The 12,472-nt window shown below is 40.2% G+C and overlaps 1 protein-coding gene across 1 annotated transcript; it reads left to right on the top strand.

The window, feature by feature from the left end:
- Window positions 1-5,141: 5,141 nt before the first annotated feature.
- Window positions 5,142-9,188, top strand: cldn23l (claudin 23-like). Its single transcript, XM_088002423.1, has 2 exons — window positions 5,142-5,175; window positions 7,285-9,188. The coding sequence occupies exon 2, from the start codon at window positions 7,467-7,469 to the stop codon at window positions 8,220-8,222; it is 756 nt and encodes a 251-aa protein (XP_087858549.1). The 5' UTR covers window positions 5,142-5,175; window positions 7,285-7,466; the 3' UTR covers window positions 8,223-9,188.
- Window positions 9,189-12,472: the final 3,284 nt, after the last annotated feature.

The following is a 12,472-nucleotide window of genomic DNA, read 5'->3' as shown; positions in this document are numbered from 1 at the left end:
TTTTTTTTGTCTTTTTGTCTGCTTCAGAAGTTCCAACCGATTTGACAATCAAAGACTTTGGAGGTGAAGTGCATGTTGAAAAAGATGAAACTATGCACTTCACCTTTTGCAAATTTCTGTAAATTTGCAAAATGATTGTTCCTGAGCGAATATCAGTGATGCTTCTCTCCTACTCTATGCCCACACTATTGGGATTTTATGTGATGGATAAACACAAACTGGTGAATAATTAATGTTTAATATTCTTTGCAAATCTGAAGAGCAGCATATATTTTTATTTCACCACATTATGTTGCTATAATTACAGCTTCTAGTTTTTCGTCTACAGACGACATTTCTGCTCTTCTTTCTCTGCAAAATAGCTAAACTTTTGTCAAAGCCAATGTTTTATGAACATCAGTTTTCAAATTCTTATTTTACTTTAGGTCCAGACTTTAACTGGTCCGTTATAAGCTACTCCTTTGTGACTCCGTCTCGTATGTCCAGGGTTGTTGACCTGCTGGAAGGTGAACTTTGACCCCAGTCTCTAGTCTTCTGCAGGTTCTCACATGTTTTCTTTCATCTCTGACCAGCTTACCCAAAGCATGATGCTACCACCACCATGTTTCATCATTGAGGAGATATATTCAGAGAGCTCAGTCTCAGTATTCCTCCACATAATTTGCTGCATTTTGGCTAAATTTAACACAGCATCACAAATGTGATTATTTGCGTTTCTTCTTGCTTCTCTTCCATGAAGGAAGAGTTTTCATCTCGTTCTTGACAGATTTTGCAGCTCCTCCCTCCTCCTGGCTGCCTCTTTGATTTAATATCTGTTGCTTTAGGTGAATGACCATTTCATGGGAGGTTCAGAGTTGCACCATAGTCTTTCTATTTGACGGGTTAAACCACGCTTTTTAAGAAGTTCAGAGCTTGAGGTATTTTTTAAAACCAAACCTTTGTTTAAACATTCCTGAAAGGTTCCAGATGTGTCTCTACTCTAATATGGCTGATTTGGACACCAGTGATCAGAGGAAATCACAGAACAATTCAAATTAAAGTGAGAATAAATTACACACAGGTAAACTCAGTGAGGTGACAACTGAAGGCAGTTAATTTGGATTTTATTTAGCTGTATTAAAGGGGGATTATTGCATATGCATGCCACACTTTCTAGATGTTTAAGCAGAGGTTCAAGAGGGATGAATACTTTTGTGAGCCTTTGCAGACTCAAATCAGAGCTCTATAACCTCAGAGAAACTAAAATGTAATTGCAATAGTCACTCTGCCCTGCGTATAACAGACATTACTTCAGCTGGCGAGAGAGGGGCACAGAGAGAAAGAGAGAGAGGGAGAGAGAGAGATGTGAAAGAGCAGTCAGACAGGGAAGGAAGGAGCAGGGAAAAGGGGAACACACACAAGGACAGAACAGAAAACGGCTGAAATAAAAAGAACGCAGGCAGGAGCGAAACTGGAGGCTGGGGTAGAAGAGAAAGAAGAAACGATGCGGATAAATGGAAGGTGGCTGCAGCATCTGTTGCCAAAGAGAGAAGCATGTTAGCGATTCAGACCAGAGCAGCGGTGCAACCTGCAGTCTGCAGTGAGATGCACAAAACCTCTCCTGAATGGTAAGTGCCTGACTCCCCTGGCTGCATTCGGGTGATCGTCTCTGTAAACTGCTCCAAGCATGCCCGTTTTCAGACAAAGCAGTGAGAGGGTCAGTAATGGTATGGTGCATATGATTCTCGGCTCATCACCAGTTTCTATGGAGATTTTTCCTTTTGTCGTTTCTACATCAAAGCAAACGAGAACCTTGGAATCCTGCAAAGTTGCAGCATTTTCAGGGCAGAAGCTTGATTTCTCAGGAGGATCTAATATCAGTCGAGTTGTTGAGAATGAAAAAGCTCAAACTTTGGCAAACAAAATCAGGCTTTGGTCTCTCAGACATATTAGGTGAGCTCTAATCACAACAACAAAAAAAAACTCGTGGAAACTCTTGATCCAAATTACAGCGTCTGTCATTTTCTGTCTTTGCCACCATGTCAGCTCACTGAGGACAAACCTGCAAAACAGGATATAGTGAGCATGACACACGGCTGCAGGTATGTGTTCATGCAGCTATGCAGACAACTGCTGGGAGAGCAACAAAACTCACCAAAAAGAAAAACGTATTCAGTTAAAAATGATGGAAAACATAAAGACATGCAAATGCTTAAATAATGAGAATTATTTTAAAGAAGCCATTCAGTTTCACAATAATAATAATAATACACATTTCTGTAAGAATTTATTATTGTTTATATTTAAGTACATTAAAGAAAAAACATAAAGAAAGATAAAATCAAAAATACAGACACTCTACAACCTACTACTATCAGCTAGAAATTATAATTAAAGCTAATGAGGAGATTTATCATCTTCTAGCAGGAACAACAGGAATAGAAAATGAAAGAGAGCCTCACTTTGGTCAGATGAGCTTTTTCTGTTCTCTGGATTATTTCATCTCAGTCGTGGTTTTTGGATGCCTTGAATTTAGTGAAGTGTTGAACTGAAAATGAGTTTCCAAAGGTTGATGAAAGCTTCCAAGACAAGGAGGAAAATGGAGAAATCTAGCAGAAACCTTTCAAATATTCAAAGTAAAGCCTGATATGTAAACAAAGTAAATATTATTATAAAACACAACAGCTGTGTCTCTTTTATATGTGGATTTCTGTATGCTTACGGAACATTATGTGCGTGATATGTGATGTCTGCATTGATGTTTGGACAGTGCAACTGGATTACAGAACCAAAACTGTACTTTTAATAGATTGTGCTTGTAATGGGTGCATTTCTAAATGTCTTACACAAATAAAATTTCCTAGAACTAACCGTAGAGCAGAGTGTGCAGCTTGCACAAAGTAAGCAAAACTCAGATCAGCTTCAAACTGCAAGAAAAGAAGATTACAGTTCCATTATAAAATATTTTTATGTCATTCAGCTGTGGATAAACTGTGTTGATTCATATTTTAGACACAATCTATCTGGTATATTCTGAGGAAAGTGGCCTTCTCTACAACAAATATCAGCGCCGAAAGCTTCAATCTGTTATCGCTTCTCTGCTGTTTTCAGACTATGCAAACGGCCTTTACGTACTTTTGCTTATATGAGATCCCTTTAAAAGACTATAATTATATTTTTACAGCATCAACTTCAGTTAACATTGAGAAATGGAAAGTCTGAACGACCAACCGTCACCTAGAGTAACAAAATGTCTCATTTTACAAACTCATTCTCTTTGCTTTGCAGATTTGGCAAAAGATCAGAGGAGATGAAAAAATGTTCTTTCACTTTGAGCTGGAAAATGTCTCCCCGGCAAAAACGAAACATTAAAAACAATAAACATGTTTTTATTTGCCTGTCTGGGTCTCATCACAGCACACCTGCATGTGACTGTCACCATTTCTGTCCCTATATACTAATGCAAACAGTTCCGTCTTCTTGAGCTATCCATCTTGTAGATCTTCAGTTTCATTTTGAAGAGCAACGTTTTTCCAGTCTGCCATGTTTAATAAATAATAATCATGTTTAAAGATCGAATTCATCCAGGCTCTGTAATTTTTTCTCCTCCTCAACATGCAGACATGTGTTGTTGTCATGGAAAATTTTAACACTGAACTCTTGATGGCATCTCATGATAAACACTACAGCCTGTGCCAGCAAAAAGTCACAAAGCTGCATATTTCAGAAAGAAAATCATTACAATCATTGCAAAAGTCTACATATGATGTGCTGATATGAAAACCAAAACACTCTTCAACACACAGAACACACTGTGCAGTTGAAACAGCAGTCGCTCTTTAGTTTAAATAAGTTTTAGGTCAGCTTTAGAGCTAGATTATTTGTGAATTACAGTAGCTTGCAAAAGCAGCTTAAAATGTTTCACATTTTGTCACTTTATTACAACCACAAACTTTATGCATTTACCTAAACCCAATCATATAGAAAGAAACCTTTTGTAAGTTTGGTCTCGTCACCTCTTCCACCTTTTTACTGTGTTTCCTTCATGGTTTGCATCAAACTTTAAACAGGATCTCTGCGTCTCTCTTACAATGACAGCTTTCTTCTTGCCACTCCATAAAAACCAGGTTAGTGAATCTCACATCTGCTACTTCTGTCAACAGATCCAACCAGCTGAGCTGCAGGTCTCTGCAGCTCCTCCAGAGCATCTGGATCCCTGATTAATTATCTCTCATAATCTAACCGTGCTTTAAACTTCTCCCTCACTTTGTTATTTGACTTCTGAATATCTTTTGTGTTGGTCAATAATATGCAACCCCTAAAGTTTGTGCTTGTTGTATAACAAGATGTGAATTCTGTGAGTCCCTGTGACCAGATGTTTAGTCAGTTTATGCTTTGTCTTGTATTTTATGACTGCTATTGTTACACTGAAATGTTTTTGCTGCACAGCCTGCGTAGCTACAGAGTGATGAATCTTAAACTTTAAAACATTGGTGAAGGGCTTCGTGTTAAACTCTGAGCAATATATTTCCTCGTCTATGAAGCCAACTTTACAGTAAAAGGTTTAGAGGAACATCTGCAGCCTACTGCTTGGTCTCAGCAGAAACCCACAAAGCCCTTCCAGTGTGAATCTGCTCCTTCCTGTTGTCTCAATATTTCTGATAACTGCATTTGTTTGACATAAAACCATATTGACCACATCTGCAGTGTCAGGTTGCCTTGTCTGGAGGTTAACTCGAACTCAGACCTGACGTGATTACTAAACCAACAGATTTCCTCCAAGGTCACGCCTGGTTCTCAGGAGTCAGACTGTTAGAAAACAGCTCCCTCCTGTGCATGCATGCAGAAACACGGCCGGGACGTGAGCTCGCACACACGGCAACGTAGACTGAGATCCAGCAAGGTCGTCTCATTATTACAACTCCACATACACGGCTGTCACATTGAGACTGCCCAGGTTATTGTATCCTAGCAACAGATTCAGGCATCGACCTTTTTTTCCAGTCCATAACAGGAGCACTGAAGCCAAGTGGTCCCTTTGTTTTCTCTCCCTGCTTGTTTTTGCTCCTCTTCAGACCTCTTCAGTGTCTCCACTTCTCATTTTCTATCGTTTTTGTCTAACTCAATCTTTCTCTTCCACTCTGACTCTTAGAATGAAGAGTCTGCAGGTAAATAAAGCAGAGTTTTCATGAAGAGGTATGAGACAAGCCATTTATTTTACTAAACATTGTGCTGGTGGTGTTTGTGGTGTGCATGACATTGTTTACAGAATAATTTAATTTATACTGTATTACTTTCTGATGTTAAATCATACAATTCATTTTTATTTATAGTTGCTAAATGCCAGAATAATGAAAGAGATACTTTGCTTTTATCACTTCAGTCAAAATGAGAACACATACCACTGTTACGATGTGTTTAAACAATAGCGGAAAGTCCAGATGGAAAGTCCACATGATGATGTCATGACTGTGTGAGCATGTGACAAAGGTCAAAGGTGGATGTATTTTAAATACTCTGCTTCGTAGTGAGTGACATCAGGAGAAAATCAGGACATCAGGAAGGAAATGTTTGATTTTCATAACTCTGATTCATGTTTGGGTGTGATTTCCAGTTACCTGAAGGTACCACCTTCATCTGTTCAAACTGTAAACACCACAAAAATGTTCAGCCAGGAGGAAGGAAACAGGTTCTGTAGGAGTGTGTCAGTATCCAGAAGCCTGCACCAATCATGAGAGGCAAGGATGAAACCATTAATTATGAAGTAACTAATTATTATTATTAATTAGCCAAATTAAAACAGGTTGGATTTCTGATGAAATAATCAGTGTAAAAATACTACAACCTGTTATAATGAAGTTAGAGACTAGAGAGCCACATGAATAGCTCTGGGCCGGATTTGACCTTGTGTTTGATCTTTGGCTAAATAAAAACTTCTCTCACAACCTTTGCACTATTCATTTTAAAATCATAACTTTATCTCCTTCCTGCATTGCTCAAACCAAAATCTACTCTCCACTGTAACTTTGCCTGCAGATGAGGGATCTGCTGCTAAGACTGATCTGTTATTATGTTGTATTGATGCTAAAAGGTTCAATAAACATGTTTGCGATGCAGTAGAGTATTTTTAAGGTCATGCCTAAAGCACAAAAGTCCTCTATTGTACTTGCTGTCTTACTGTAAGAAGTGTTCGGCTTTCTGTCATAATCCCATTCGGGTTGGGCGCCTTTGGATCCATGCCACTCCCTAAGATTTTTTTAGTTAATGCATTAAATTAAATAATTATGTAATGATTACAATACACCCCTGTTTTTTAACAAATAATCCCTACAAGGCAATCATTCTCACTGAAATTCACAGTAGGTCAAAGACATCATCAGATTTTGCCCCATTGTTTCCTTTAATCAGTTTTATCTGATCAAACAATGGGGATATTTTTAAGTATTAATGATGTTTTGTTCCCTTTTTCAGACATTTTGCAATCATGAGAATCCATTCAGTTAATGGAAATGGATACAATTGTTTTACTGCGAGATCCATGACATGCAAGGGTCAAGTTATTATGGTAGCAATTAATCCATGTCGTTAAAATTAAGTTCTGCTTTTACTTTGACGCAACTGCTGCTAATATTCGATCAGACTGTTTGCAAACGAGTTAGCAGTTGCTTCCTTCCCCTTAATTTTATTTTCTCTTCTTCTGGTTTCTTTCTTTTGTTTCTTGGTACCTCCAGTTCTTTTCCTGCCTCCTGCGCCTGCGGCTGTCAGATCGAATCGCTGTTGAATCAGCCGAGTCCTGGTGTGCACTAAACCAATCTGCACTGTTTTATGAGGCTTCTGAGAACAACTGTCATGATAGTTAGTGCAAAATTCAATCTTCCAACCACCTGACTCAGCAAAAGACATTGAAAGGGTTGTGATTTTTTCAGGGCTGTGAAAATTAACACTTTAATGCTGTGCTAATTTACACTCTACATGTGCTAAAAACCCCAAAATGATTTTACTGTTGTTGACAAAATAATGTAGCAAAGCAGAATTTTACATGCAGCTCTGAACAAATACAAAGAATGAACAAACACCAAAAGGAAAGACATGAGTAATGATCCCCTGTTCTACATCAGCCCTAATAAAACATTTAGAACTCATTAACTAGGTTCATTACTTAGCTATTAATTATTAATTCACAGCAACCCTTTGATTAATCTGGTATTTGAATGTTTGATGGCCCTGTTGTTTTGTTCTAATGCCCTGTATGTAAACATCTGGTTTCAGCTCAAATCATGATTTCATTGTTTTCATTTTTCACAGTTGTTTCTCACATTTCTGCTGGAGATCCCAATCAAGCTGCATCCCAGTGAGCTAACAACCAGATCGTCTGTTTTAAGTGTTTTGGGGGAAATTCACTTTGCATTCCCAGCACTTGTTTAATCTTTTTTCATCATTTAGCTACACCTTTTGAGAGACTTAAAAGAAAATCAGCTTTAGCACAAATGATGCAAACTCCAGTCTCCATGGTGATGGGGATTGTCTTCGCTCCTCTGGGACTTGTCCTTGTCTTCACTGCCGCCATCACCCCTCAGTGGCGGGAGGGACAGGCTCGCCTGAACATCGGGGGGTCGGGATCTCTCCTTCGGTCCGGAGCAAAGGGTCACGGTGTGGGTGTCAGGTCTGGCTCGGTGGAGGCCCTGCTCCTGTTGCGCTCCGACGGCCTGTGGGAGAGCTGCTTACAGGTGGAGCAGTCCGAGCTGAAACAGTGCTGGCCCATAGCCGGCCCGTACCAGAGAGACGCCCGGGTTCGGCTGGTGCAAGGCCTGGTGCTTACGTCCTTGTTCCTGTGCGGCATCGGGATTGTCCTGGCTTGCATCGGGGTCCGATGCTGGACAGATCTGCCTCTGAGGAGGGTGGCGGCTTCAGGCGGACTCCTGGTGGTGGCCGCCGGCCTTCTGAGCCTAACCGGGTTGGGGGTTTACACCCACAACCTCAGGAGACTGGGGGTGGATCCCAGTCAAGGACTCAACAACCCCAAGTTCCCACAGCTCAGCCTGAGTCCAGCCGGGTCGCTCTACTTCGGGTGGCTGGGTTCTTGTTTACAGGTGCTGGGAGGCGGCGCGTTGTTGATCAGCTTCAAGCGACCGAGATGTCCGACTTGCCCGTCCCGCCAGGAGCAAGCCGTCTGTCCTGCGTGCCACTCGTGTCCTGAAATGACCAGTAAGACCGACGTGGACGTATATGAGGTCAGCTGTTAGAATGTGAGCACAAAAAAACCCAACAAGTTTTTCTTCGATAATCGTCAGAATTAAACCGAACCAAGTTTGTGCGATTAATCAAAAAACAAAACAAACAAACAAACAAAACAAAAAAATCCAGATTTTCATTTCTCACAAGTTTTTGCCTTTTGGATCTCCGAAATTTCCACGTTTCATATCGAAAATTTCTGAGGCCAATATCAAAATTTCTGATTTATTTCTGGCAATTTTTTGATTTCAGGAGCTCAAAAATGTTATTATTTTCATCTTCCAAAAATTCTGAGATTAATTTCAAATTTTCAGCTTATTTTTGTTAAAATTTACTCATCGTTCTATCTGAAATGGCTCTAAGATGTTGTATTATTCAGCAAGAGACAAAAAAGTCATGTTTCTTTAGGGCTGTGAAAATTAGCAGGTTAATCCACTGTTAATTTTTTTGGGCCTGATTAACGCACAAGCTGTCAACAAAGTTCACAAATGTGCAAAAAACAGAAGTTTTTTCACACAAACCTGCCAATGAAGGAAGTAAAATTTGGAGTAAATATTGCTGATCCATATTGGAGTCTTGAAAATGTCTGCAAAATAATCCTGACAAAACAAAGTTTACTGTAAATATAAATTGAAAAATGTTGCAGTAAGAAGTATGGATTTGTGGAGCTTTTTGCCTTTCTGTACATTAGTTTGAGTCAGAAAAAGGCTGTAGCCATGTCAGAGAACCAGTGTTAGTTTTTAGATGAGGCTGTTGGATGCTAAATGGTTTTAGACACTGGATTTCCTGTGTGATATTTATTAACAAAAATGGAACGAGATGATCTGATGATGTACTTGTGTTTCTTTAAATGTCAGTCTTATATCGCTGAGGCGATCAGTGATGAGATTAAGTGGTGATCAAGATTGTTTAGTTGTGTTTTTATCTGTTTGTAAATTGTGCGTTCAATAAAACATTTGAATGATACAAAAAGTAAATACCTTGTGAAGTTTATTTGGGTAATGAAAACATTTATGGACAAAACAAAATGTTGTATCTTGTAAATGTCAATGTTAGCAAATTAGAATAACATCAAAAAGTTAATTTAAATGTTGGAACTCAAATATCACTCTACCAGAGAAATAGTGATTTATTGAGCTGTTAGGCACAATCATCAATATTAACCAAAAATAAATACTCTAAATATACCACTCAGTATGACATAAGTCTGTTTTCAAAATTTATTTTTCGCTTTTTGATAGCATTTTAATTTAAATGAGATGATCCTGTATCATTATTTTACATTCAACTAAAGATATTGACAAGCTGGGATTATATATGTGCAAGTCTTTGCTACCAATGTTTCTCTGTCAACACAAATCTGAAATGCAGAGATCGTTCCAGACAATGCTGTACAGAAAACAGCCCGGAGGCGCTGGCCAGATACAGCCGTGTTAGGTTTTAAGAGACCAGATGTGATTACTGGCGGTGTATTAAAGTTAAAAGCCAACTGAGCATTTTTTCTGCAAAGACAATCAGCCGCAGAGAAACAGCAATATCTGTCTCACAACCTGCAGGGTCATGCTGGTGATCAAGTGTCAAAGTTATAATCTCACTCTGAAAAATCCGGAAAAATCTAAAACTTTATTGTAAGCATTTTTTTAATTTTTTATTTTCAGGTTTAATAATAATTGCTTAAACTGGAGACAAAATTATTCAGACACCTGATGTCAATACTTTCTGCTTTTACTAATACAACAACATATTAGGATGATCCAGAGTTTCAGATCCTTTTGTTGTTTTCACCAGAGGATTTCTGATTTAGTTTTTTTATCTGTTAAGGCATTTCTGTATTGATTAGGTGATATGTTTTTTTTTATCAGATCTGAGGTCACAAGATCATAAAAATGTCCTAATATTCAGGACCTAGCACAGTTTAATGAACTCCATATTTTTTTTCATTTTTGTGATTGAAGAATGAAAATATATTTTTCTAGAATGCCTCCCAAACAAATCGTGACATAAAAAACATCTAAAGGCTGATAAACTTAAAGAAGTTAATGAGTATGAAAGCATTTTCATTTGGGTTCTGGGTTGGGTTTTTGGGTTCAACAAAAACATTTTACTTTTGATGTTGCAGGAATAAGTTATACATTTATTGCTCTGTTGAGGGGAGGCAATAAGTGTTGCACAAAACTGTGCTAATTTTTAACATGGCACTTTCTTCCAAACTTTTCTCAATTTAAAGGTTGGAATTTTCAGAAATGTTCAATGTGAGATTATTTCGCATCTTGGTAATATCCTCCTGACTACCAGTAGTTCATTTTTATACTTTGTAGTGAACATTTCTAAACTTCAATATCTCCAACCCCCTGCATTCTACTGAATTAATTCCTTTTGGTATCTGGAGAGGACATTTAGGGCTTTTCAATGATACCACATGTGAAGGTGTGGGACTTTTGTATGTATCTTTTTCTAATTCATAAAAATTGCGTTCATCAGTAATAACATATTTTATGGGAAGAGACAAAGTAAGTGCATAAAACCTTTTATTATCTTACAAAGAATGAGGGATTTTAAAAAAATGGTGATTGGACAATATTCTTTTTCCGGGTAGTCAGGAGGATAAGAACTGGTATAAGCAAAATTTAAATCGGCAGGTCAGGCTTTTTAAAGATCAGTGCACCCCTATGGAGAATAACAGTGGAGGACACAACAAAAACGCTGACAAATATAAAAGACAATTGGTAAATCTAGACAACAAATATAAGGCTTGGAACAGGTGTGGAAAACACAATTATAAACATTACTTTCACAGAAACAATTATTTGAAGCTAAGAAGCAAATGGATTCAGTCATAATTTAGTGAGATTTAAAATTGAAGCCAATGTAGAACATAAATCTGATTAACATTACAATAATGAAGGTTTTGTTGATTTATGGTCTAGAAAAGCTAAGCAGAGAATGAAAAACATTTTATTTTTGTTGTTAGAGGACAGGAAGCAAAGTAATAAACATTGAAATTCACCCAGTGGAGGCTAACATAAACAAAAAACTTACTAGTGACTTGCTATGAAGCCCTGGAGGTCAGCCGGAGACGAATGGGACTCGCTATGAAGACCTGGAGATCCTGGAGGTCAGCTGGAGACCAACGGGACTCGCTATGAAGACCTGGAGGTCAGCTGGAGACCAATGGGACTCGCTATGAAGACCTGGAGACCCTGGAGGTCAGCTGGAGACCAACGGGACTCGCTATGAAGACCTGGAGGTCAGCTGGAGACCAATGTGACTCGCTATGAAGACCTGGAGACCCTGGAGGTCAGCTGGAGACCAACGGGACTCGCTATGAAGACCTGGAGGTCAGCCGGAGACGAATGGGACTCGCTATGAAGACCTGGAGATCCTGGAGGTCAGCTGGAGACCAACGGGACTCGCTATGAAGACCTGGAGGTCAGCTGGAGACCAATGGGACTCGCTATGAAGACCTGGAGACCCTGGAGGTCAGCTGGAGACCAACGGGACTCGCTATGAAGACCTGGAGGTCAGCTGGAGACCAACGGGACTCGCTATGAAGACCTGGAGACCCTGGAGGTCAGCCGGAGACCAACGGGACTCGCTATGAAGACCTGGAGGTCAGCTGGAGACCAACGGGACTCGCTATGTAGACCTGGAGACCCTGGAGGTCAGCCGGAGACCAACGGGACTCGCTAGGAAGACCTGGAGACCCTGGAGGTCAGCCGGAGACCAACGGGACTCGCTATGAAGACCTGGAGACCCTGGAGGTCAGCCGGAGACCAACGGGACTCGCTATGAAGACCTGGAGACCCTGGAGGTCAGCCGGAGACCAATGGGACTCACTAGAAAGACCTGGAGACCCTGGAGGTCAGCTGGAGACCAACAGGACTCGCTAGGAAGACCTGGAGACCCTGGAGGTCAGCCGGAGACCAACGGGACTCGCTATGAAGACCTGGAGACCCTGGAGGTCAGCCGGAGACCAACGGGACTCGCTATGAAGACCTGGAGACCCTGGAGGTCAGCCGGAGACCAATGGGACTCACTAGAAAGACCTGGAGACCCTGGAGGTCAGCTGGAGACCAACAGGACTTGCTATGAAGACCTGGAGACCCTGGAGGTCAGCCGGAGACCAACGGGACTCGCTATGAAGACCTGGAGACCCTGGAGGTCAGCCGGAGACCAACGGGACTCACTAGAAAGACCTGGAGACCCTGGAGGTCAGCTGGAGACCAACAGGACTTGCTATGAAGACCTGGAGACCCTGGAG

This window comes from Poecilia mexicana, unplaced genomic scaffold, assembly GCF_051168715.1.
Source record: "Poecilia mexicana isolate PSO_F unplaced genomic scaffold, ASM5116871v1 scaffold_22, whole genome shotgun sequence".
In the NCBI taxonomy this organism is placed as follows: Eukaryota; Metazoa; Chordata; class Actinopteri; order Cyprinodontiformes; family Poeciliidae; genus Poecilia; species Poecilia mexicana.
Note: the sequence above shows the minus strand (reverse complement) of the source record. Positions and strands in the feature narration are given on the sequence as shown.

What these genes read in the sequence shown, in the direction of transcription:
- cldn23l (XM_088002423.1), top strand. Translation starts at nt 7,467, where the DNA reads ATGATGCAAACTCCAGTCTCCATGGTGATGGGGATTGTCTTCGCTCCT.